General features: G+C 49.9%; 1 protein-coding gene across 1 annotated transcript in view; it reads right to left on the bottom strand.

Moving 5' to 3' along the window:
- The window catches only part of Alpk3 (alpha kinase 3), a 43,668-nt gene that overhangs the window by 15,648 nt on the left and 990 nt on the right, over window positions 1–27,030 (bottom strand). Inside the window, exons 2-5 of the mRNA XM_057756500.1 lie at window positions 21,725–21,763; window positions 17,604–17,725; window positions 7,344–7,461; window positions 5,461–6,766 (exon numbers count right to left, since the gene is read on the bottom strand). Coding sequence (XP_057612483.1) covers window positions 5,461–6,766; window positions 7,344–7,461; window positions 17,604–17,725; window positions 21,725–21,763 — 1,585 coding nt within the window. The remainder of the gene's footprint in view (window positions 1–5,460; window positions 6,767–7,343; window positions 7,462–17,603; window positions 17,726–21,724; window positions 21,764–27,030) is intronic.

Raw genomic sequence — 27,030 nt, forward strand, 5'->3', positions numbered from 1 at the left:
GCTAATCATGACAAGAGAGTATGCACACACAATGGCTACAAGAGGGGAGAGTTTCTGGAAGATGGAGATGGGATAGATATGACCCTGGATCCCCTGGAGCTGGAGTTGAGACAGTAGAGAGCTCAAAACCAACCTTGGGTCCCCTGGAAGAACAGCCAGCACCCTTAACTGCTGAGCCATTCCCCTGGCCCCAAAACATTTACTTAGGAGGCAATCTCCTTGATTGTGTTCAAGCTATAAGTTCCACTCAAGCCTCTGAGGTTGTGATTTTCATGTTGGCCCATTTTCAAGTCCTCTCCTGTGGTATTTGGATCTGTCCTCTATGTGTGCCACCCAGTGGCCAGCTTGATACTTGAATGACGGTCCCAGCTACATTTGTTCTCAAACTCGGGAATGTTTAGAAAGGTGTAGCATTTATTTTATTTGGTTTTTTGAGACAGAGTTTCTCTGTGTATCTCTGGCTGTCCTGGGACTAGCTCTGTAGAGCAGGTTGGCCTCGAACTCACAGAGATCCACCTGCCTCTGCCTCTCAAGTGTTGAGAATAAAGGCATGTGCCACCACCCGGCTATGTGTAGGGTTTATAAAGTCAATTATTCACAAGTCTCAGTGGTCACTTTTCCCAAGCTGCTCCCTCTTCACAATGTCCCCAGTACACTGACCCTAGAATTTCCCATCTCTGCCACATAATTTCACCTGTGAGCCTTGCCTCAAACAAAGAAGAGAATTCAGAGGGAAAACAAACTAAAATCTTCATCAGGGCTACATCTCATGGTCTTAGAACCACAGCCCTGTGAACACAGAGAACATCCTCCTCCCTCAACATTTAGACAACTGGCTTCTGCCACCATGTCAGCATGGTCACAAGGAGACTTAACCTCAAGTCTGACCTAGAGGACTTCCTAAAACTGTACACGCTAATGACTGTGTCCTCAGCTGCCCACCAAGGGGCAGACGACAGCGAATCAGAGGCTTGCACACTTGACACAGGCTTGCATACTCGACGCAGGTGCTCAGCTGTGAGCTCACTCCCCAGCAGCGTGACCCATGGGTCCCAGCACTAGGCTGCGGGTCAGTGTGAAGGGCCAGGGCACATCCTGGAACCTGGACAGAGTTAACACAGGGAGATACGGTCTCATCACTAACTCCTCTCAACATCAGGCCCCACTGAGCGGACTCCAGGTTGGAGAGGGAGGCAGAACTCATGAGAAAAGTGGTTTCAGACCTGCCTGATGTCTAACTCGGTGTTTTCCCACTAGAAACTCTTGTTCTTTCGTCTTGGCCCTGATCTCACAGCAGAGAAAAGTTCCAGCAGCACCTTTTGTGTTCACACTGTTAATTTCCATTCAGGCGTCTGACGCTGTCATTTCCAGTATCAGCCCATTTTCAAGGCCTTTCTTGGGGTATTTGGACTTTTTACCCCTCTTTTTTGAGATAGTGTCTTATGCCTTGCAAGCCGGCCTAGAATTCCCTACCATGTCCAAGGTGGCCTTGAACTTCTGATCCCCTGCCAGGGACTACAGACATTAACAGTCACGCCCAGTTTATGTGGTGCTAAGGATCCAACCCAGGCCTTCCTGTGTGCTAGGCTAGGCAAGGGCTCTGTCAACATCCCAACCCCTTCACACATTCTCACCTCACCTTTTCACTTCTTCAACTCAGAAATGCTGTGGGACAGTGGTTTAACCCTGTAAAGATTTGAGTCTTGTACTTGTTTAATAAAATGCTGATTGGCCAGGAGCCAGGCAGGAAGTAGAAGTGGGGTAATGAGAACAGGAGAATTCTGGGAGAAGGAAAGAGTCTGCAGTCGTCACCCAGACACAGAGGAAGCAAGATGAGACTGCCTCACCGAAAAAGGTACCAAGCCACGTGGCTAACACAGACAAGAATTATGGGCTAATATAAGTTATAATTAGTTAATAAGAAGCCTGAGCTAATAGGTCAATTTGTTTATTAATTAATGTAGACCTCTGTGTGGTTCTTTGGGACTGAACAACTGTGGGACCTGGTGGGACAGAAAACACGATCAACACAGAAAGCAGAATTTGAGTTTCACAAATCAGTCTGGGGCTGTCAAGGTGGCCACAGTGGGAAAAACACTTGCTACTAGGCCTGAAGAGCTGAGTTTGATGTGTGGAACCCACACAGTCATAGAGAACCAACTCCTGCAAGTTGTCCCCCGACCTCTGTGCACATGCACACGTGAACAAAGACACATTCACTCAAATAAATAATTATAATTCAAAAATTTAAATCATGTCTAGTAGTCCCAAAAGCTAGAGCTCTATGGTGAGCAGGTTTTTGTTTGGTTAGTTTTTTAGAGACAGGGTCTCTCTGTGCAGCCTTGGCTGACCTGGTACTCACAGTGCAGACCAAGCTGATTTTAAATTCCCTGAGATCCGCCTGCCTCTGCCTCCCAAACACAGGAATGAAAGTCATGCACCACCACAGCACAGCTGGCTCAGCTGGCTTTGCTGATTTTTTTTCATGTTTCTTCCCTGACCCCACTATATATCTTAGGTTGCTAAGTATTTTATATAAAATAATTTTAAGAAATAACTTGGAAAAAAACAGGCATGATAAGCACCACATGCAATCCCATGCAGCATCTGGAAGGTCGAGGCAAGAGGACTGCAGCAAGTTTGTCTGGCTCTGGGAACCTCATCTCCACCTCCCAAGTGCTGGACTAGAGGCAAGCCTGTCTGTCTGTCCAGCACAACATGGTGCTGCAAACCCAGACTGTGGTCTTCACACTTGCACAGCAAGCTAAGCTCTATACCTGCTGAGCCATCTCTCAAGCCCCTGGACTCATAAATAGTCTTTTATACTATATATAATTTATTTATTTTATTTTATGTGCATTGGTGTTTTGCCTGCATGCATGTCTTTGTGAGGGTGTCAGATTCCCTGGAACTGGAGTTACAGACAGTTGTGAGCCGCCATGTTGGTGCTGGGAATTGAACCCCAGTCTTCTGGAAGAGCAGCCAGTGCTCTTATCTACTGAGTCATCTCTCTGGCCAGCACTCTTCTTGATTTTAATCTCCTCCCAGAACCCAGCCCACTAACTTTCCACCCTGTCTACTCTCCAGTGTTTTCGAGAAGACACTTCTCATGTTTTTCTCAGGTGTCCTGACTTTCCTCAACAGTGAAGTTGGTCTGAATTCCTAACCCGTGCTAACGGAGGCTCGTATTCCATAAATATCTGTTCTTTCCTCCTTTCCGCCTCAACCCAACCTTAGTGTTGTAGGGGAATGGGGCACAGAAGACACGACAGAAGTAAAGAGAGTGTGAGAAAGCTTCTAGAACTTGGAGGTTCTGAGTATCGTGAGTGGGGCCAGGTGGCTTTGCAGCCCTTACCCGGCCACCACCTCACCCGGCTATCCTGGCTTCACTGTCTTCCTAGGACAGCGTCCTTCTGTTCTTGCATCTGGTTTCTTAGCATCTAAAGATACTATGGGCATTCTTTTACATTTTAATTTCCATTTAATATTGTCTTCTAATATTGGATAACAGGTTATAAATCCATGATGTCAAACAAGTCTGGCCTGTTCTGAGATGTGTCTTCCATTGAAACCTGAGGCCCCACCACGCACCCTCTGCTTCAAAGCCCGCAGCTGTCGTCAGCACATCTGCTTGGCAATTATCGCTGGTGTCCACCTTGATTCCATAGATAATCATCACCCCATCTCCACCTCAGAGAATGCACTCATGCACTCCCAGGAATCCCCACCCCTTGGGATGACCACCTCTCAGGACCTACAGGCTTATCAGGAGACATGCTCAGGGGCCTGGAGAGCTAGCTGGCTCAGCAGTTAAGAACACTGGCTGTTCTTGCTGAGGACCCAGGTTCAGTTCCCACCATACACAGTGGCTCCTAACCACTGATCTCCAGTTCCAGGGGATCCTCGGGCAAACAGTCATATATACAATTTTTAAAATTTTTTCAGGTCTGAAAGCATCGACTGAGATCTCTTGTGTCTGTACTGTCTCCTGCGATGGTCTAGGCACACGGAAGAAGTTAAAATGTTCTTGCTATGGCATTAAAGATCTAATCTTTAATGCGGAATTTTTTTTTAAAACCATAGAGAAGCTGGGCAGTGGCAGCACGCGCCTTTAATCCCAGCACTTGGGAGGCAGAGGCAGGCGGATCTCTGTGAGTTCGAGACCAGCCTGGTCTACAAGAGCTAGTTCCAGGACAGGCTCCAAAACCACAGAGAAACCCTGTCTTGAAAAATCAAAACAAAAAAACCATAGAGAAATGCTCAGAAAATAAGGAGAATCTTAAGGTGAGGCAGTACAGAAACTAGGAGCTAGGACTCATGCTTCCTCTACCCTGAGAAAGTCTCGGCATAGTTCCTGTCCAAATAAGAAGCCATCTCCACTTACATTAAACAAAGAGAGATATGGGGCACAATAAAATTGTAATTTCTGATAAACAGTAATATATTCTTTAGTATAAACTGTATCTCATCCACATGCATGGGACTACCATCTTTCTCCTTTCTGCCCAGAAGTGGAACACTTTAGTCCTAGGGAATCTGTCCCTTTGCCACCAGAGCAGAAAACCCTGGCCGCCTCTCATCTTCTCAACCCCACTCTTCAAGCTCCGTACTGCTGAATCCCATGTCTCTGCCTGTGGCAGGTGGATACCCCTGTCCCTCCTCCACATAAAACCCTGTCCCTCCTCCATATAAAATACATTTTCCTCTTGGCTACCTGTCCCCTAGAAATGACTGGCTCCTGCTCCCAGCTTCCCATCTCCCGCCCTGGTATATGCTATGCCATCACACTTAGTTTGCATGCCCCATGCCTCCTAAGCACCCAGTTGCCATGACTATGAATTATTATTTTCCACTATTCCTCACCCGAGATCACACCTTGCTGAGGGTTGCCAGCCAGGTATATAGGTAGACTATATCCCAAAACTTAAGTAAGACCAGAATGAAGCAGTGCTTCTTAGACATTCAGTTTTGGGGGTGTGGGGGTGGTTTTGAAACAAAGTCTTGTTACCCATCCAAGGTTAGCCTTGGCTAACAGTCTTCCTGCCTAAGCCTCCCAAGTGCTTGGACCGTAGAGTTTTTTAAGCATCACGGGGACTGTTGCATGCTATAGAACACTCCCATTTCCCCCATGGAGCACTGGAGCTTCAGCATGGCTACAAGAACCTCTCCACTGACCCCTCTTCCTCCCCACCCCCACCCCCAGAGAGCAGTCTCTTCCTCCTCTTCCCTCAACCAGGAGCTGCCTACTCTCTCATACCAAGAGGCAGTCAGGCTATGCTGCCTGTGTGCTCCTGTCTGGAGGATGGTGGAGCAAGGGCCATGCCTGTGCCCCCTTGCTCCTGGCTGCCCCTCCAGTCCTTCCCCACCCCTTCTATAAATAGTCCACCACCCACCGGCTGCCAAGCCCTTCCAGCGAGAGTTTCCATGAGGTCAGTTTCCCAGAGCAGCCTCCACACTTACCTCTCCTGGAGTCTTGAAGCTTGTCCGTCCTTGCAAGGGGCTATCTCGGGTGCCGTGTCTCCGTCGGGCAGGAGGTGTGGGGACCTGGGCCGAGGCTGGAGGTGGGGCCTTCCCTAAGCTCTGGGCCACAGATTCTGGAGCCTGACTTGAGGAAGAAGTGGTAGTGGGCTCCATCTTGGGTTTAGGAGGAGCAAATCTCTTCCTATTCAAAGGCTTGATGGGCGGGGGAACCACGGAAGGTGTGGGCTGGCCAGAGACCATAGGTACCTTCTCACCCCGAGCCCTGACAGGCTCTTTCCCTGAGGGACTTTCTCTAGGTAACCTGGTTCTTGCGGGTGGAGGCATCTCCTCTTCTTGGGGCCTGCCTCTCTGGGTGCTCTCCATGTACATGTCCTTCAGGGAGAAATACACCTGCTCTGAGCTGAGGTTTGGGCTAGGGGTTGGGACAGAGGCGGGGGCCGGGGCTGGTGCAGGGGCTGGGGCTGGTGCAGGGGCTGGGACAGAGGCCAGGGCTGGTGCAGGGACATCCTGGATCTTGTCTTGAATGCCCACAGCAGAGGTTGACTTCCTGGCGCTTTCTGTTCCGGAAGGCCCAGGCCCCCGTGCTCCCCTGCCTCTGGGCTGGGTCTGAGCTGGCTGTGTATCGGCGGGTTCCTCTCTTCTACTGGAATTGAGTTTGTCTGTACTGGGGATGCCATTTTCTGAAGCGCACTGGCTTCCATCTGCCTTTTCTAACTCTGGTTTCTGTACTCCCGGCTTACACTCCTCGTCTTTCCTTTTCTTCTTAGCCCCAGACTCCTTCGGAGGGGCGTTCTGAGGCCCCAGCTCCATGACCTCACAGATGTACGTCAGCAAGCCATGCTCGCCATCTTCCCCGTTCTCTCGGGCAGGCTCCCCATTGGTGGGTACCTCTCCAGGAGCAAAACTGTTGATCAAACCCAAACCTGGGTGCTGAGCAGACTCAGTCTCTCCTTCCTGCCAAGTTGCCGAGGACCCTTCCTCTGTTTCCCTGGCGGAGGTTGAGAGGACCGCCACTTCTGCCCCACTCAGTCGGCGCTTTCTTTGGAAGCGGTCGGGACTGATCTTGCGAAGAGTGTCCGCCTCCCCTGAGCCCTCCTTCCCATGCTTCCAGCTCTGCTCAATCTCCCGCATCTTGGCTGCAGCCTTGCGCTTTAACTTGGCGAACCAGCGCTGGTGAATCTTGTACTCCGTCATAGTGCCCACCTCTAGGACCCCTGAGCAGGACACGATGCCCTTGGTGTTCCGGGCAGAGGCCTGGTAGATGGCAGCGTCTTCTTCCCGGCACCTAGAGGCAGGAGCATTAGGCGCCATCTCTCCCCCTGGGAGGCGAGAGCCCTCCTCCCCACAACCAGAGCCTCTGGCATCGGCCACACGCTCCCTCCCAAGCGGAATCCTGCCCTACCTTTGGCGTCAGGAATTTCCTCAGTTACAGTGGAGGAAACTGAGACCACAGAGGGTAGCAACTGACAGCCGACCAAGGTCATGCTGTCTCAGGAGGGGATTAGACTTGGGGCCCAGAAGAGCTCCCTTCAGAAGCAGGTGACCAACACAGCCCCAGGAGCAGGGATGGTGACACCGTTGCTTTTTCTGGCTGCTGACCTCATGGAAAAGGTTTCTGCGGGTCAGGACCTCCTCTGGTTGCACAGACTCGGGGCTGTGAGAAGCACTCCTACCCTGGCCTTGGGAGATCCCAGACACTGGCAGACAGCACAGTTCCAGGTAGATCAACTTAGCCGCAGAACCCTGCCCTCTAACTGCAGAGAGTGCCTGAGCATTGCACCAGGCTGACTCCGTGACCAGTGGCAGGATCCAGTGTAGGGCCCTTGGGAGGGCAGAGAGCCACGGAGGCCCCTCTCCCTCACCTGTACAGCTGCAGGGTGTGACGGTTGCCTTGGTGAGTGATCTCGTATTTTGGCAAGCCGCAGTAACGGTCCAGTTCTATGTCATCCTTGTACCAGGTCACCTCTGGCTCTGGGTATCCTGAACAAGGAAGCAAGTGATTGAATAATATTAATGCACGATCCAAAACAGTGGGAGGGGTCAGAGCCGCGAGGGCTTCCCGCACTGCCTGAAGAGGCTGGACAGTACCCGGGCCCTGGGCCCTCTGGAAGCCCCGCCTGCCCCTACTGTTCAGCTCACTTTTTCCCTCCAAGGGGAACAAAGAAAACCAGGGGAAGCGACTTCTTAGCTTTCTAGTAGGAAGGGGTGAGGGGTTTCCAGCAACTGATAACTGGGGATAACAAACTTCCTTTCTATGATGGCCCATTCAATATCCTCGGGTACAGCAAGGATCCTGCCTCTTAGGCCAGCTCTACAAACCCCATCACTGCTGCAACCCCTCCTTTCATCCCAAGTTCCTAAGCTTCATCCTTTGACAATACAATTAAAACACCCACCCACTCACTCCTGATCCACCTATCCACCAATCCACACACACACACTCACACACACACTCTCACACACACACTCTTGATCCACCTATCCACCAATTCACACACACACACTCACACACACACTCCTGATCCACCTATCCACCAATTCACACACACATACACACTCACACACTCCTGATCCACCTATCCACCAATCCACACACACACACACACACACTCACACACTCTTGATCCACCTATCCACCAATCCACACACACACACTCACACACACACACTCTTGATCCACCTATCCACCAATTCACACACACACACTCACACACTCCTGATCCACCTATCCACCAATACACACACACACTCCTGATCCACCTATCCACCAATCCACACACACACACACTCTTGATCCACCTATCCACCAATCCACATACACACACTCACACACACACTCCTGATCCACCTATCCACCAATCCACATACACACACACACTCACACACACACTCTTGATCCACCTATCCACCAATTCACACACACACACTCACACACTCCTGATCCACCTATCCACCAATACACACACACACTCCTGATCCACCTATCCACCAATCCACACACACACACACTTACACACTCCTGATCCACCTATCCACCAATCCACACACACACACACTCACACACACACTCTTGATCCACCTATCCACCAATTCACACACACACAGTCACACACACACTCTTGATCCAGCTACCCACCAATACACACACACAATCACACACACTCACACACACACAGTCACTGTAATGAGGGTAACTAAAGAACCTACCAGTTGCCAGGTGGCGGTGGTGGCGCACACCTTTATTTCCAGCACTCGGGAGGCAGAGACAGATGGATCTCTGTGAAGTAGAGGCCAGCCTGGTCTATAAAGAGAGTTCCAGGACAGCCAGAGCTGTTATACAGAGAAACTACCAGTCCCTTCCTTGGACTCCCAGACTACCCGTGTGGCAGAGCTCCTAACTACACAGTCTCATGCCTCTTGCTTTCCTGGACACAGCTAATTGGCCCATTAATGTACATCAAGGCAACTGATCTAAATTCAATCACTGTCTAGAAATGTCACTTTTATTTTTAATTGTGTCTGCAGTATAGGCATGTACACATTTGTGTGCTTGCATGTATGCATACATGTATGTGGGAATAGGTATGCATGCATGTGGAGGCCAGAGGTCAACACTGTGTCTTCCACATGTCGTTTTCCACGCACAAACCAACACCCAAGCCTTCACAGATGGTCTTCTTTTGAGGTTGATTCTCTCTTGGGTCTGGAGCTCCACTGAGGTCCTGCTGTCTCTGTCTCCCTTCGGCTGGAGTTCCAGGTGTGTGCATCTACATCCAGGCTTTCACGCTGGCCGGTGCCTGGGATCACACTGGGGTCTTCGTGCTTGGAGGGCAAGCGCTTTCCTGACCGGGCTGTTCCCTAGCACCTGGACACACAATTATGAGGCTCTGTGAGACAGCTCTGTTGTGAAGCACAGCCTAAGGAGGGGATGGTGCTCTCGGTTACAGTGAGAGACAGGGAGCTACACTAACGGGAGTCACAGGGACGCCAACATACGTCCAAATCCTGCTTCTAGTCGGATGGTGGTGGCACACACCTTTAATCCCAGCACTTGGGAGGCAGAGGCAGGCGGATCTCTGTGAGTTCGAGGCCAGCCTGGTCTACAAGAGCTAGTTCTAGGACAGGCTCCAAAGCTACAGAGAAACCCTGTCTCAAAAAACCAAAAAAGAAAAAAAAAAAAAAAGAAGGGAGATTTTTTTATTTATTCACTTATTTATTTTTATTTTGTTGTTGTTGGCTTTTGGGGGTTTGTTTTGTTTTTGAGACTTTCTCTGTAGCCCAAGCTGTCCTGGAACTATGTAGACCAGGCTGGCCTTGAGCTCATAGAGATCTGCCTGCCTCTACCTCTGCCTCTGAGTGCTGGGATGAAGGTGTGCACCACCACATACAAGCCCATAGAAATCTTTTACCGAGCTTTCTCCCCTGCTCCTGTTCCCTTTGCTACACCAGAGCTGTCCATCAAGGTCACCTGGGACATGCACACTGCTAAATCACTGATCGCTTCCCAGACTGGTTCAAGCTGGTCAAAGAGCAGCAAGGACCCCTAAAGTGGTCATCTCCAGCCTGGCCGGTTCCCCTCAACTGCTGACCTGTATCACTGACTTTTGTATTTGTGTCTGCACGCAAAGGCCGAGCAGCTGACAGGTGTGACCACATCAGAGTCCTCATTCTCATCTTAAGAAAATTCACAATGTGGCTCAGTAAGTGGACAATCCATCTGCCCAGTGTGGCTCGGGCCAAAGCAGGGGGCCGTTCTTTTCCCTTCCTTTCCCTCACACCCACTCTGCCAGACAGTCCTAAGGCTCTCCCCTTGGAACAGATCAAGAATCTGACCACTTCCTTATCACAGCCTGGTCCCTGTCATCTTCATCTCTAACTTGGATTCCAGGGAGACCTTTCTCGCTGACCAATTACTGCTTCCGTTCTGGCCTCTCTGCAGCCCATGGAAACACAAGCGGAGTGAAACTTCCCTCATGGTCTACTCATGTCCACATTCTCAAAGCCCCGTGGGCTCCCATCTCACACAGGCCCACACAGTCTACGCCCTACTACCGCCCTCATCTCTCCTCTCCCCTTTGCTTGCTGCGCCCCAACCTAGTCCTGCCGGCGCACTCTAACACAGCGCAGGAGGCCACACCTCAGCTCCTGTGGAGCTCCGCCTCCCAGCTAACTCCTCAGAGAGGCCCTCCCAACAACCCTGCAAGCCTGCAGCTCTCTCCCCTCAGCACTTCCTCTTCATCATCGTTTCTTCCTAGAGCACCCTGCCACACGACACACTGAGTTTGTTAGTCGGTGTGCATCCTGTCCATCATGGAATGTCCACATCACGACAGCGGGGACTTATCAGTGTTCTTTGCTGCTGTGTCCCCAGTTCCTAGAATAGTGCCTGGCACGCCGTCCACGGAGAGTAAATATTTACGGATGAATACATCAACAGGGTATGAAGAGCCAAGGGTCCAGAGAAGGAAGCAAGCTCCTTGGCTGGGGATTTGGAGTGACACTTGATCTGGACCCAAAGACTAAGCAGAATTTCAGAAGACTCTGAAACATACCGCCCCTTCCTTCCCTTAATCATGGTGCCGTGAGAGCCCAGCACCTGGGCCATCAATCCTGCTAGACTCCAGACCTAAGTGGGCATGAAGGAGCCTTTGTTTGCTCCTGTACCTCCTCCACCTGAGCCGCTGCCTGAGAAGTAGTTAGTTACTTCACAGATGAGCGAGTCAAGGAGAAAGCGAACAGCAAACAAAAGGTGTGTGTGTGGGGGGGGGCATGCCTGACACAGGAACTGCCCCATGGCCTGTGAGGAAGAGCAGAGGGCAAGCCAGGGAAGAGCACCCGGCAGCAGGGAGCAAGGGAGGCGAGGCTACAGCTGGCTTGGCCGGGGGACACACCAGGCTGTGCTGGCTGTAAATCGAGCCCCATGTTTCCACTGTGTGCTAAAGCCCCTGGTTACATCACCACACACATGGTCCGGGCCAGCGCAGGTGCTCTCACCATCCCTGTGAGATGATCTCACCCACCAGGGCCTAAGAGTCTTCGGCCTCATGACCTGCCCGGGACATCCTCAGCCTCCAGTCCAGAGAGGCTGGAATGGAGCAACGGCGTGGGGCGAAGAGGAGCCTGTTGAACACACACACACAAGCACACACACACACATACACAGCTACAGCCTCACCCCCATAGGGAGCTTCTTGTGAGTCTGCCCATAGTGGGGATCAAGCCGACAATCAAAGCTTCCTAGCAGGAATGGCTTTGAAAACGAATTTATTTGGGGAACATGCTAGTTATCCCCTGGATGATGTGAGCTGTATTATATAAACACACAAAAGCCCGACAAGGCGAGGTTCTTTGCTCACCTGAGCAGATGTGCGTGTGTACACACCCCCTGAGCGGGTGTGCGCATGCACGCACCCCCTGAGCGGGTGTGCGCGTGAACATACTCCTGAGCAGGTGTGCGTGCACACAGACAGAGCTCTGGCCGGGAGAGTTCAAAACAAAACCTGAGCCAGTGTCCTTATGCCGGCCCTTCTCAACCTGTCATCCGTTTTACAGCTAGCTGGCTGCCTAAGAACCCAACTTGGACACTCACAGCCTCATCCCAACCACTCCCAGTTTGGAGAAACTCAGATCTGAAGAAGTGGGAGTTTAGAGATTTAAGAGAACTTAGAGATAGAATTTCAGTTGGTTCCCCTGAGCAAAACTACTCACACTTACTGAAGATTTGCTGTGTGCCAGAAGCTGAGCTGAATGAAATACTCTCCATGTCTGTCTCATCTAACCCTTATGCTGGTCTTAAGGAGAATGCAATCACTAATCCTCGCTGTAAGAAAAAGGCAATGTGGGCCTGAGGGCTGACTTGGTGACTGAGAGCACTTGCCACTCTTGCAGAGGACTGAGCTCACAACCACCTGTAACTCCAGTTCCAGATCTGATGCCCTTCTCAGGCCACTTGGGCACTGGTGCACACGTGATATACACATAAACTCTGGCACACACACACACACACATTTTTTAAGTAGTTTGTTTTTTTTTTTTTTTTTTAAGGAAAATGAGCCTGGGCTGGTGGCAAACACCTTTAATCTCAGCACTAGAAGGCAGAGGCAGGGAGATCTCTGTGAGTTTGAAGCCAGTCTGGTCTACAGAGCGAGTTCCAGGACAGCTAAGCCTACACAGAGAAACCCTGTCTTGAAAAAAAAAATTAAAAAGAAAAAAAGGAAAAGGAAACCAAGGTTCATGAAATTAAGACTTCTGCAAAAGTCACCTGGTGAGTAAGCAGAGGTCTGAATTCACATCCCTCTCCGCTAGGAAAGAGATAGCTATAACCCTGTGTCATACAAGAGGAAACCAAGGTCCACGGGGCCTAAGGGAGCTCTGCCCAGGGTCTAGCATCCTTTCCAAAGAGGGTTCTGGGGTTAATGTATAAAATTTTGCTGCTAAAAAGTTATCATATTAGACTTACTTCCCCTCCAACCTAGACAAGGTTTCTCTGTGCAGCCCTGGCTGTCCTGGAACTCGTTTTTGTAGACCAGGCTGGCCTTGAACTCAGATCTACCTGCCTCAGTCTCCCACTGGGCCATCACCACTTGACTTTTTTCTTCTTTAAGAAATGTGGTTCTTGGAGGCTGGAGACATGGTTCAGCAGTTGGGAGCATTGTCTACTCTTCCAGAAGATCCCAGTTCAATTCCCAGAACCCACATGGTAGCTCACTCCTATCTGTCGCTCCAGTTCCAGGACTTCTGACACAGGCAGAACACCACACATAAAATACAAATAAACTATGTTTTAAAAAGAAAGAAATGTGGTTCTTACTACAGGTTAGTTCCCTTGATTCAACCTACCTAACCTACCTCTGAAGCTTCCTTCTTCCATTTCAACATGTGACTATACACATATGTGTACATACACACCCCAATATAGAGTGCACCCCAAACTGAAGAGAGTAGAGGGATGCCAGCACGCTGGGTTGAAATGAGCTGTCTGAGATTGTAGCATTCCAGCCTCAAGGGGCCTGCAGGACCCAGTAATCAGACTGCCCAGCCTTAGGTCCACTGTCTCCTATTCCCCCACTGTAAACAAAACAAACCCTGGAGGTCCCAAGTTCCTTCTCCAGGTCTGCCTCCTGGAACAGCCTGGTACCTGCTCCCTGCTCCCCTGGTACAGGTGAATCTTCCTCAACAGGACAAAGGTCTGAACGGAGGAAAGCATCATCAGTGCCTGGTGAGGCCCTGGAGCCAGGTCCTGACCCATCATCTACCTGTGCTCAGGGATGCTTCTGGCAGGAAAAGAAACTGATGCGATCCCCCTGCATCCACTAAGAGAAGCCAGTCTCAGCCACTGATCAGCCAGGAACACCTCCTAACTGAGGAGACCTAGTGTCTGATCCTGTCTCTCTCCTTTTCTCCCCTCCCCACTTCCTACAACCACATCTTCTCCTTGTTCGTTTCTGGTACACGGTGATACTATGGTGACCACTTTCTAATCTGCTACAGAGAATTGAATGCACTGAGATTTGGAAAATCCATGGGAATAAAAAGGGGGGGGCACAACAGTGAGAGAAAGTAGGGATTATAGTGGCCCAGAGCCCCAAAATCTGTGCCAGCTCAATCAGTAGGTCCTTCTCAGTAAAAGATCCTGGCCTGGGCTGGTCAGCATGAGATGCAGGGATTAAAAAAAAATAATGTCTCTGAGGACACGGTTATAGGTGTGTGCTCAACTGTAATCCCAGCACTCAGGAAGATGGGGCAAGTTTAAAGTCAACCTAGGCTATACATTAAAACCCTGTCCTCCTGTCTAAAACAAAACAAAGACCCTGTCTTAAAACAAAGCCTAAACCAAACCAAACAGAAACCTGCTGAGTACGGTGCCTAATCTCAGCTCTCGGGAGACAGAGACAGGCGGATCTCTGTGAGCTCAATGAGACAATTGATAAAGGTTCTTCCTACCATGTCTGACAAACACACATTAAAATAACATGTTTTTTTTTTTTTTAGTTATTCCTTTGGGCTCAGTGTTTTTTAAAACGCTTGCTATGTGAGCCTAATTACCTGAACTCAGCACCTGGATTCCAGAAGGAAGGAGAGAACTTCTGCAGGCTGACCTCCACGCTCTCTCTCTCTCTCTCTCTCTCTCTCTCTCTCTCTCTCTCTCTCTCTCTCTCTCTCACACACACACACACACACACACACACGCACTAATAATACTTTTTTAATTGCTCCTTTGGATTGGGCTTGAGGAAAAGACATACTCTCATGAGGAAATTGGGAGCACTCAATAAAATGTCCCATGATTCTGCACACCAAACTGGCGTCTGGGAAGTCCACATTGATTCTGAGAAGCCATGACACCCTTGGTGCCTGCTCTTGCTGAGGAATTGGCCAGGCAAAGCAGCAGGGTCTTTTAGGTAGCAGAATAAACATTCGAAGGAGCAGGGACCCACACGGACACACTCATGCACATACATACACACACATACACACACGCGCGTGCACGCGCACACACACACACACGAACATATACATGGGGAGAACAGGCAAGAAGAGAAATGAGAGCTAAAAACTTTGTAAACAGGAAGCAGACAGGCAAGCACATTCAAGAGAGCCAAACCCTGAGTTTAGAAGCAGTAGAAATGGAGAACTAAAGGAAAGGGAGATTAAAAGGCTTTAAAACCAGAATTCTGGGCCTACTACACCTGTAGTCCCAGCACTCAGGAGGCCGGGGCAAAAAGAATCCAGTTTGAGGCCAGTCTAGACCACAGTTAAGACCATGTCCTAAAACAAAGCCAAATAAACAAGAACCTGCTGAGTGTGGTGGCGCCCGCGCTCAGGAGGCAGAGAGGGGCGCATCTCTGTGAACTCAAGACCATCTGGTCTATACAGTGATTCTGGGCCAGCTGGAGATGCTTAGTGAGACCCTGTCTTAAAAAGCAGCAATAGCAACAAACAGACACAGCTCATACCTACAATCCCGAGTTCTGGGAACAGATTGGTGGAAGGGATAAATGACTGTATTTTGATAAATATTTAGTATAATTTGAAACCTTAAAACATATACATGTATTGATTTGATACAATAAAATTTAATTTTCTTTGAGACAGGTGTCATGCATGCCAAGGTGGCTTAAAACTGACTGTGTAACAGAAGATGACCTTGAACCCATGACCCTCCTCCCTCCCCTGCATAGTGCTAGGATCACAGGAAAGCCCACCATTGATTTACACAGAGCTGCAGGACAACTCCACAGGCTCCGCATGCCGGGCATGCGCTCTACCAACTGAACTACATCCCAGTTCCCGATTTTCTCCAAATAGAATTAAAGACATTCTACAGAAAGCGGCATATATGAACGTGCAGAATGAGGTTATTTTTCTTTTTTCTTCTCTTCTTCTTTTTTTGTTTTGTTTTTTGTTTGTTTGTATTTTGAGACAGGATTTCTCTGTGTAACAGCTCTGGCTATCTCCTAGAACTCACTTTATAGACCAGGCTGGCTTCGAACTCACAGATATCCACCTGCCTCTGCCTCCTAGATGCTGGGATTAAAGGCGTGCGCCACCACAGCCCAGTGGGAGGTTAGTTTCTAGGGAACCATTGGAGCTGCAGTATCATAGAGACTCAGCATAGGCAGTGCCGCAGAGACTTGAGCATGGGCAGTGCCACAGAGACGCGGGCATGGGCAGTGCCGCAGAGACCCGGGCACGGGCAGAGACGCGGGCACCGGCAGTGCCGCAGAGACTTGGTCAAGGGCAGTGCACAAGGCAAAGCAACTAGCTCCTCATGACTTGGGTGGCTCACCTAGCCTCTTCTAACTTCGTCCTTGGCAAAGCTGGGCTAACAATAGCGCTTACTTCACAGGGTTTGGAAGAATTCAGTTGCAACACACCACGTCATACAAAGATAAAGGCTACAGGGGAGGGACAGTGGGTATCTCTCTAGCAGACGTGCTGGACAGTCCTGGTCAATGGGACAGCTACCCATGGAAAAATCAATCCCAAAGAAGCTGTTTAGCTGGCTGGGTTAAACAAATCCACCCCCAAGATCAGGAAACGTGACAGCTGGAAACCACCCAAGCCCTCCACTAACTGAAGAAAAACAAAAGAAAGGGGGTGGAGGAGTTGGAGGTGTGTGAGTCTGGGCCCTTAGAAATGATGAGCACAGCGGCCGGTAAATATCCTGTAGGCCTTGAGACAGGTCAGGATGGTGCAGAGGGAAGCTGTACTGGGAGGCGTGGGAAAGGAACAATGCCTGAAGCAGGGTCCCAGCACTCCTAACCCCACCTTCCAAGGTCCACCACTGGGCGTCTTAAAACCCACAGGAGACTCAGTGAAATGTGAAGAGTCTTGATTCCCAACACTTGTATGTACTCGCGGTGAGCCAGGTGCTAGTCCAGTAGCTAAGCAGATATTACCTCCCTCAGGCTCACAATGCTGTGCCCTTAATAGCAGCCTGCCCAGCACCATATCCTGGGAAGGCTGAGTCAGGATTCCAAGTCAGGCAGTTTGCCTCCAGGGTCTATGGCTGCAATAACTATGATTTACTGTCTCTCAGGCTAGATACCCCAAGTCACAAAAGACTCAACTCTTAAGTGGGCTGTTTGATGAATGGCTTGATCAATCATCAACCGTGAATATACTTGAAGATGAAGAAACTTGGCTGAGCACGGTTGGGGGTTTGTTGCCTTTGTTTACTGTCTTTTGGGGACAAGGGTCCCATGTAGCCTATCCTGGTCTCAAACTCATTATGTAGTTGAGAATGACCTTAAACTTCTGACCTTCTTGTCCTCCCAAGTGCTGGGATTACAGGTACAAACTACTGTTCCAGATTCATGTGGTGCCAAGGGTAAAACCCAGGGCTTCATGTACTCTAGTGAGCACTCTACCACCTGACCAACTGAGCCACATTCTACACACACACACACACACACACACACACACACACACACACGGTTCCAGAAGAAAAGACAGGGACCAGCCCACACACAGAGTTTAACCAGGGGAGATGGGAACTAAAGTCAGTGCACTCAGTTTGGTATGTACAACCTACCACCCCCGTCCATACCCATTCCATCTTTCCGGGACCCTGCTCTATGCAGAAACCCTGGCAGGGGCCGTATCAATAGCTTCATTACCTGTGACAATGCAGGTGAACCTGACGTCACTATCTTCGGACACAGCCCGGGACTTGAGTGTGGTCTCAAATAGTGGCTGGGTCTCTTCTGTGAGCTGGGCAATGATGGAGCAGAAAGTGCTCCTAGAAAAAGCAAAAACCAATTAGAGAAGCCCTCCCTAGAGAGCATCTTCCGGCCTTGCCTTGCCCAAGTGTAAGCCTTACCACGTTTGGCAGTCATCCTGCAGCCAAAGATCCTGGGCATACCTGAGCAAGTCTTTATTCAAGAGCACCTGGGCTTCCTGGCCAGGTTGGGGGCGGGTAGTAAGAGATCGAATGCGATCTCGACCCAGGGCCATTACAATAGGCAAGAGGCTGACAATAGACCAGGCTCCTGAGCACAGCAGACTGCCATCCTCCATATCCCCATCAAATCCTTACTGGGGGATGATAGGGAGCTGGCTTCACCCTCCATTTTCCTCTTCAGGGATTGGTACGTGGGAGAGATACACATGTAGATATGTCAAGTCTAGCACAGCACAGCCATGCCAAAGAGGGAAAAGCCAGCCAGCCCTCAAGGATTCAGAGATCCTGAAGGCATGGAACTATGTATATCCCAGAGCTCGGGTTCAGAAGAAAAGCACCAGCATTTGTGAACACAGGCCATGGTAGATGAAGAATGAGCTGGCAATGCCAGCGGCCTTGGCCCTTAAGGGGACTCGACTTTATGGGCTATCAGATGAATTTTGGTGCCACACAGAGCTATGGAGTGGCACTAGCAAGCTAGCCATGGCTCCTCTGCTCCTCCTACGGACACCATGTGCTGAAACAAGGCTGGCAGCTGTATAGGACTGCCAAGCCACAGACTGACTCCTGGACAAGCCAGAACTCTTGGTTCCCCTGTGACAGAGTCCCTCTTGCAGAACTTAGCTGCATCTGTGGTCTTACAACGTCTACCCCAAACTCACCAATAATCCTCAGGGCTCACAGTCCACTCCCTCCTGGGCACAGGAAGCAAACCTTGGTACCAAACCCTTTCGTGGGCCAGCAAAGACAGTGCATTCCCAAACGTGCAGCTCAACCACATAGCCAGGTTGTGTGGTGCACAAGCTGTGCCCAGCCCTCCTCCCCTCTCTGGGCACACACCCTTCGTGAGCAGCAATGGGGGGACCGTGAAGGAGAAATTCAACTGAAGCAGAAGGAACCATAGGGAAAGGCAGATCATTCCAAGTTGCCTTTCTCTGGACCTCAGAGGAAGGTGTCAACCCCAAGAGCCATATTCACCTGCCCATGAGTGTTTAATAGGTATAAGGGGGAGTGTGTGGGGTGCAGAGGGGTAACCCTACATACTCTGCTGGGAGAAGGCTCCATGTTCAACGTATCTTTTCCATAAGCTTTATTCTGCACTTGAGTTCTATGAGAAAGTTTGAATCCCCAGAAGTGTTTTGAATCACATTAAGACTTCTGGACTGAAGGTGTCTAGGAATGCAAACACGCAGGCATTGGAGAGCTAGCAAGAGCCTTCCCTCTAATGTCCACCCAGGATGGGGATCTCCCTCTCACCCACCTGAACACTGAACCAGGCCTGCAAGGTGCATTCGGTAGCATCCAGCAGCATCTGGTAGCATCCTCTCACTGAGTAATCGATTGTCGAATAAAATTAGCACCATTCCTTCCCCTTTAAGTCATTCAGAAATAGAGACCCTTCTGGGGCCTAGGCTTCAACTCCCTGAACACTTAGAATATAACGTCTGGAAAGGTTTCTTTTTCCAGACAGCGTGTTGCTATGTAGTCTAGAACTTGTGATCCACCTGTTTCAGCCTTCCAAGTAGCTATGATTGACGACCCTGAAGATGTCTCAAATATTTCTTTTTCTTTCCTTTTCTTTTTCCTCCTCCCCTTTTTCTTCTTCTCCTTCTTCTTCAAGACAGAATTTCTTTTAATGTGGTTCTGCCTGTCCTGGAACTCAATATGTAAACCAGGCTGGCCTCAAACTCACATAGATCCCCTGCCTCTGGCTCCCAAGTGCTGGGATTAGAGACGTGCACCACTGCACGCTATCTGAAAATGTTTCTTGTTCCTATCATATAATAGCAACTTCTGACTGGACTTTCTAGAAAGTTCTATGCCAAATATAGCCCCAACTGCTGTTAATCCTCGTTGCATTACATAACTTGTTTTGGGCTTTTGCTTGCTGGTTAAAGCAGACTTGAGGTTCTATCTTATTAAATTTATATATTTCCTTTGTGTGTGTGTGTGTGTGTGTGTGTGTGTGTGTGTGTGAGAGAGAGAGAGAGAGAGAGAGAGAGAGAGAGAGAGAGAGAAAGACAGAGTATGTGAAAGAAAGAATGGGGGAGAGAAACTCTGTGTGTGTATGTGCATATGTGTGTGTGTGTATGTGCATACACGTGCATTTGCATGTTTGTTTGTGTGTGCACACATATGTGTGCATTTGTGTGTGCACTTGCATGTACATGTGTGCACATGCGATTGGGACCAAATGCACCACTGCAGACACATGGCGTTCAGAGCACAGCCTGCACTTCTTTTCCCTTCCACTTTTGCATGGGTTCTAGAGATTGAACACAGGTCACCAGCCTTGAGCGACAAGGAAGTGCCCTGGCCTGCTGAGGCATCTTTCTACTCTGTCCTGTTCTCTGGGAATCTTTGGTTTGTTTGTTGAGACAGTGTCTCAGTGCATAGCTCTGACTGACCCGGGACTTTTTATATAGACCAGGCTAGGACAGGAAAAGTCACTCAATACTTTTGTGTTCTGGTGACCATCATACAGCTTCTGGTTACCATAGCTTTCTGTCCCTGTCCTCCACTCTGGTGGGCTAGACTCCTGGTTATCCTATCCAGACACCCAAGAAACCAGGAAATACACATCTGGTAATGGTCTTTCCAACCACTTCCAAGTTCGTCCAATTCCATGATTTTTTATTTATTTTTTGTTTGTTTTTGATTTTGTTTTTTAAGGCAGGGTTTCTCTGTAGCTTTGTAGCCTGTCCTGGAACTAGCTCTTGTAGATCAGGTTGGCCTTGAACTCACAGAGACCTGCCGGTTTCTGCCTCCTGATTAAAGGCATGCACCACCACTGCCTGATTTCCTTGGTTTTTTAATGGTATCATGGACTCCTAAGAATCTTGGAGAATCCCAGAATCAAGGTTTCCATGGTGTTCAAAGGAACCTAACCCTGTCTTGCTATTGCCCTCCCTCTGAACACCCCTAGGTCCTCTCTCTTGGCACTTCCACACATCACTCTGTATCACCTGGGCTCCCCTCACTTCCTCCCAGACCAAAGTTTCCTTGGTGTTCATCCCCATCAAGGACCAAGCAAACCCTAAGAATTAACTAATCAGGCCTGAAGACATGATGAACAGAAACCAGTTGGCTAGTCAAAAATCTTCCTCTGTGTGAAAAAACAAAAACAAAAAACAAATGATACAACAACAACAACAACAACAAAAAACCCTGTGGCTAACTCTGCCCAGACCTCCAGTCTGGGATGGGGCCCAGGAGGTGAGAAGTGGCCAGGGAACAGTCCCACTCTGATGGAAACAGTCCGTTCAGCCAGCACTAGGGAGCTGTCCCCAAGCTGGCAGATGAAAGGGCAGCTTTGCAGCCCGCAAGCCTTGACCACAGACTTGCTCAGGTGCTGAGCTGACTCCAGTCAGAAGATACACAGGACAGTAAGGTGGTCTTCTTTGATCTTACAGAGTTCTGAGTCTCTGAGGGTGGGGCCGAATCAACGGGAAGGAAAATTCAAAGGAAGAAAAGGTAGCAGGTGAAGTTACAGGATGGCAGGGGAAAAAAAATCGTAAAGGCAGAGCCACTATTACAGGAAGATGGATTAAGGCATCGTGTGGCTCCTGTGGCTGGTGGCTGCTCCGTGTCCCCGGCTGTGTCTGTTCCAAAGGCTATCAATGCAAGCATCTCAGCAGCTCTTCCCCACATCTTTGCTCCTGAGTCTAGGTCCATGCAAGCATCACTTCTGGTCCCTGTGAGACCCATGCCCGGGTGAGTACCCTCTTACACCCTCCCCATCATCCCATGCAGCCTGGTTAGTGGACAAGCAGTCACCCTGCGGCCTCTCAAGGCCTCTCAAAAGCAGTCAGAGAATGTAATGCGATGTGCGTTTACCTTCCAGAGCTGGGGTGAGACAACCGGTTGCTTGATAAGCTAAGCAAAAACAGTAAACGGAATCATTAGGCCCAAAAGCAAGGAGAGGAGGCAACAATCAACAACAGTCCCAAAGTATTAATCAGCCACCATCTGAAGCCCTGAGGCTTTGCTATTAAAAGGAACCAGCTGTCTTAGTTGGCCACTCCCGTTAGCAGCAAGCGGCCTCACCACTGGACACCAATGTATCTGAAACCAAGTGCAGCTGAGCCCAGGAAATCGGTTAGGCAGGATGGAGGTCCCTGGGGATTGTGCTTTGGGAGAAAGGTGTCCTTCGGGCATAAGTCTCTTTCCCCAGAGGGAGGCCTATGCCTGTTCCCCTGCCCACAGCCTACCAGCCTGTGGGTAGCTGCTGCTTCAGGTCTTGAGAGAGCCTCATTCCTGGAAATCCCCACGCAGGCTTGGGGGAGACAGGTGGCTTGGAGAACGCCCACCATTAATATGTTAAAGTACAGTTAAACAGCAAGGCAAACCAGCTGGGAGAGCGAAGAGGAGGAAGACAAAGCAGTTAATTCGGCAGGAGCTAGAGACACCCAGCTCCCTCAGTCCAGCATCACGTCCTCTTTAGAGGCACAGAAGAGGGCTCCGTTGGGGAGCGAGGCCCACAGTGCAGTGAAGCACCAGCCCTTTGGTGTTGAGCTCAAGTCTTTGGGAGGCGGCAAGGGCCATCCCCGCCCCCGTACACACCCCTTCACTTCACCCTTTTTTTTTTTTTTAAGATTTATTTATTATGTGTACAACATTCCTTCCATCCTTCCATGTATGCTTACATGCCAGAAGAGGGCACAAGATCTCATTATAGATGACTGTGAGCCACCATTTAGTTGCTGGGAATTGAACTCAGGACCTCTGGAAGAGCAACCAGTGCTCTTAACCTTTGAGCCATCTCTCCAGCCCCACTTCACCCTTCTTTATGGCTCCCTGAGGCTGCCCAATGGCACTCAGGGAAGCTCATTTCCATCTCTTGATAACCCGCCCTTCTCTTTCATGGCGCCTGGGTTATTTGGATGCCACCAGCATCCTTCCAAACTCCAAAGCTCGAAACCTGCCATCTCAAACTCTTCCTTGTCCTTTTCTATAACACTCTGTCCTGGCTGTGCTTTGATCTATATCCTGGCAATTCCACACTCAACAGCTCCCCGTCCCCTTCATCCCATGTTCCTCTCTCACAGGCTGTTGTTTGGGTTTGGTTTTGTTACCCTGTTTGCTTGTTTGGTTGATTTGGGGGGGGGGGGAATAAGGTCTGATGTAACTTCAAACTTCCTGTGTAGCCAAAAGTGGTTTTGAATTCATAGTGATCCTCCTGCCTCAGCCTCCCAAGTGCTAGGATTACAGGCATGCGCCATCATACTTGACTTCACACACTGCTGTGTAGAAAATGTTGCGGGACACCTACCGCCTATGAGTCCAGACTCAACTCATGTCAACAGTTAAGGCTCTCTCTGGACTTTTTTCTTTTCTGGTTTTTATTTATTTACTATGTATATGACATTCTGCCTCCAGATGGTTGTGAGCCACCATGTGGTTGCTGGGAATTGAACTCAGGACCTCTGGAAGAGCAGCCAGTGCTCTTAACCACCGAGCCATATCTCCAGCCCTTTTTCTGGTTTTTAGAGGCAGGGTTTTTCTGTAGCTTTGGAGCCTTTCCTCGAACTAGCTCTTGTAGACCAGACTGTCCTCGAACTCACAGAGATTTGCCTGCCTCTGCCTCCCAAGTGCTGGAATTAAAGGCGTGTGCTGCCACTGCCCAGCTTCTCTTGGACTTCTTACAATCCCTTCCAACACCCAGGTTCTACAGCAGCCAAGGCCATCCACTCTCTCCTTCCTTCTGATCGGCTAAGCCCCGCCCACACAGCCAGCCCCGCCCACGCAGCCGTTTAGCCAGTCTTTTTGTAGCTTCTATGGCTCTTCAGGTAGTGCTAGGCATACAATGGATCATCATGGCTGTTCTTACGAGAGGAGAAGGAGGTGGAGGAGGAGGAAAGGGAAGCATTTCCAGGAGGATGGGTCCTGCCCACTCCCCCCAGGAAGCTGCTTCAGAAGAGTCGGGCAAAGGGCACACACAGCAAGTGCCTTTGCTGGGGGTCTAGTAACTCCTCTGGAGGCTGTGTGGGCACTGGCAACCCTATCCTTTCCTGACCGCAAACTGCCTTTGTCTGTCTCCTTGGGGTTGGGAGGTTTCCCCTTGAGTCTGGACCTCCTCCCTAAAAGGAGGCATTGGGCCAGCTTTTCTAATTTACAACGGAAAATGACAGGTTCCACCTCCACGTGGGCAAGAGACTGGACAGAGACAGTGTGTCCTTCCCAGGCCTCTCCGGCTGTTTGTGAGGTTTTGTTTCCTGGCCCCACTGTCTCTCCGCCTCACCTTACATGGTTGCTTGTGAAGTGTTTTTTAAGGTTTTATTTTTATTATTTTAAAGCGATTTGCACATGGTATGTATGTGAGAGTCCAGGTGCCCTATGAAGACAGCGGCATCAATCCCCTGGAGCTGGGGTTACAGGTGGTGGTGAGCCGCCCAGGGTGAGTTTCGGAACCGAGACCAGATCCTCTGAAAGAGCGGTGCACGCTCTTAACTGCTGAGTATCCATGCCAGCCTGATTTATATCATTTTTAATTATGTGTATGGGGTGAGGAGGATGTGCAGATGTGTATGCATGCCATCGGAGGCCAGAAGATGGCATCAGATCCCTTGAGCTGCGGTGACAGTTGTGGGTGGCCCAGCTTGGATCTTGGGAACCAAATCCTGTGTTTTTTGGAAAAACGGTAAATTCTTTTAACTGCTGAGCCATCTCTCCAGCCCCTTACCTTACATGTTAATCAGACCAGAAAAACCTGGTCCTCAAAACCTCAAAATGCAGATCTGTTGGGGCCTAGCTGATTGGCTAATCCTAGCAGAGGAGCTTCTGGGGGTGGGGGTAGGGGACAGGAAGGGTCAGAGACATCTAATGTTGGAACTGAAGGACTTCAGAGTTCTTGTCATTCTCCCATTGCAAAATAGGAATTCGGGGTCCAGAAAGCAAGTTCTCCTCATAAAGGGGCAAACAGACCTGGAAGAACCAGGGCTCGCATGCATGCTGGGGGCCTCCCATGGCTCTGCCTTTCATCTATTATGGGACATAAAAGGCCTCTTGAAAATTCTAGACCAATGCCTTAGTTTCCCTAACACCCTAGACAACCTGCCTTACCCAAGAGGGGGCGGCAGAGGTTGTTTTGAAATGACCTGTAGCGATATCAGAGCCCTTCTGCTCCTACGGGTCCACCAGGATCAGGGCCTTCACGAAACAAGAGGCCAGGGGCTTGAGAACTTCTGAGTACCACACAAAAGTCAATCCTTACTGTTTACTTTCCACTCCAATTCTTTAAAGTTCTCCAGCCTATCCATATCCCACCTTCCTAGAGGTTGAGCAGAGATTGGCTATCAGATACGACAGCTGACTGGGACTATCTTCTTCTGACCTCAGTGAGCGGCAAAATAACCTTGAACTGATGTGAGACTAATCCCAGCACTCTGGAAGCAGAGGCAGGCAGATCTCTGTGAGTTTGAGGCCAGCCTGGTCTACAGAATGAGTTCTAGGACAGCCAAGACTGTTACACAGAGAAACTCTTATTTTGCAAAAAGCAAACAACAAAAAAAAACACCCTCCAAAGACCACGGGGCAACAAGTGTAGGACACATACAGTTTCTGGAGCCCCAGCCACGTGGCAGTTGTCCATAGCTCCCAGGGAAAACCTAGCCTCAGCACCCTTGGGAAGGATGCCTTAAGAGCCCCACAGCGACCCAGGTGGTCCTGGCACACACCTTTAAGCCCAGCACTCAGGAGACAGAGGCAGGCAGATCTCTGTAAATTCAAGGCCAGCCTGATCTACAGTATAGCCAGCGCTACACAGAAAAACTCTCGTCTCAAAAATATTCAAAAAACAAAGAAACAAAACAAAAACAAAAGCAAGCAAACAAACAAAAGCCCTGCTGCAGATCTACAGAAAGGCGTACCCGGAATATTCTGGATCCAAACTGAGCGAGGGCAGAACTTGCCTCTCAGCCAGGACCCAGGCATGGTCAGGGCTCAGCTGGGCTGGAGATGAATGCAGCTAGCAGTCCTCAAGCGACCCCTCTTCTCTTTGTTTCTTGGGTTCCCTCCACCCCCACAGGCAGTCATCTGAGGGGCAGCAGAGTGCACAGATTCCTCCAACAGAAGTCAGACCTTCCCACAGCCCTGGGAACTGTCCCTCCGCCCACCCCAGTTCAGCCCCCTTCACAATTTTTTTTTTCCCAATGAGCTCTTCCAGAAGCTAAAAAACCTGGCCGCTCTTGTCAGGACCCATGGGGGGTGGGGGCGGGAGGGTCGTCTGCAGCCAGTTGGCAGATGGTGAAAAAGTACAGGCTAAAGTGTCCCAAGTCTAAGGCTAGAAAAACCCTCTCTTCCGCTGCTCCTGTCCGGAGCTTTCAAATACCCAACAAGAACAGCCCTGCTAACAGCATCGCCACTAAGGTCCGAGGACTCCAGCCAGACAAGCCTTTTTACTCCCAGCCCTCCGCCTGGCACACTATAAAACTGTCTAACACTAGCTCAGCCAGGAAACAGCACTGTGCCCAAGCCTCCAGCCTTGTTCCTAGGAGCCCAGATCCTGAACCTGCTCTGCTCTGCCCGGTTTTCAAACCATCCTTTCTTCCCTTCCTCGCCTGCTACATCTCCAAGAAAAAGCCTGCTTCCTCTCCTCCTTCTTCCACTGGTATTGACAAAAGCCAGATACAGAAAGCAGCAATGCCCAGATAACATAGAGCACTCACTAGGGAGATGGCTTCACTAAGGACTACAATAAATGTCCATATTTCATTGCAGTGTTCCACAGAGCCGATAACTGGGGAAAGGGTGCCCCACCACAACCCCCCAGCAGCCCAGAAGCCCGTCTGAGTCTGACTGGGTCACTAACACCAGCCCTCAGCCCTGCCCCAAACATGTGACACCGTTTGCAGAGTTTTATGCAGAAACAGGTTCCGGTTACAGTTGAACTTTTCCAACTCCAAGGTCAATAGGACTCAGCCCATCCAAGAGGAAGCACCCAGGGCTTTTCCTGAATGTCATTGGTGCCCCTCTTTTGTGTGTGTGCTTTTGAGAGCAGACGCCCACAGCAGTGGCTCAGAGAAGCAACTTCTGCAGAGCACACAAACCAAACTCTGTGGTAGGGAGTAAACCTATCCCACGCACCACCACTGCCCCGTTTCCCTTTGGAAAACAGACGGGATCAAGAGTCATGGGAAGCCGGG

Source organism: Chionomys nivalis, chromosome 23, assembly GCF_950005125.1.
Source record: "Chionomys nivalis chromosome 23, mChiNiv1.1, whole genome shotgun sequence".
NCBI lineage: Eukaryota > Metazoa > Chordata > Mammalia > Rodentia > Cricetidae > Chionomys > Chionomys nivalis.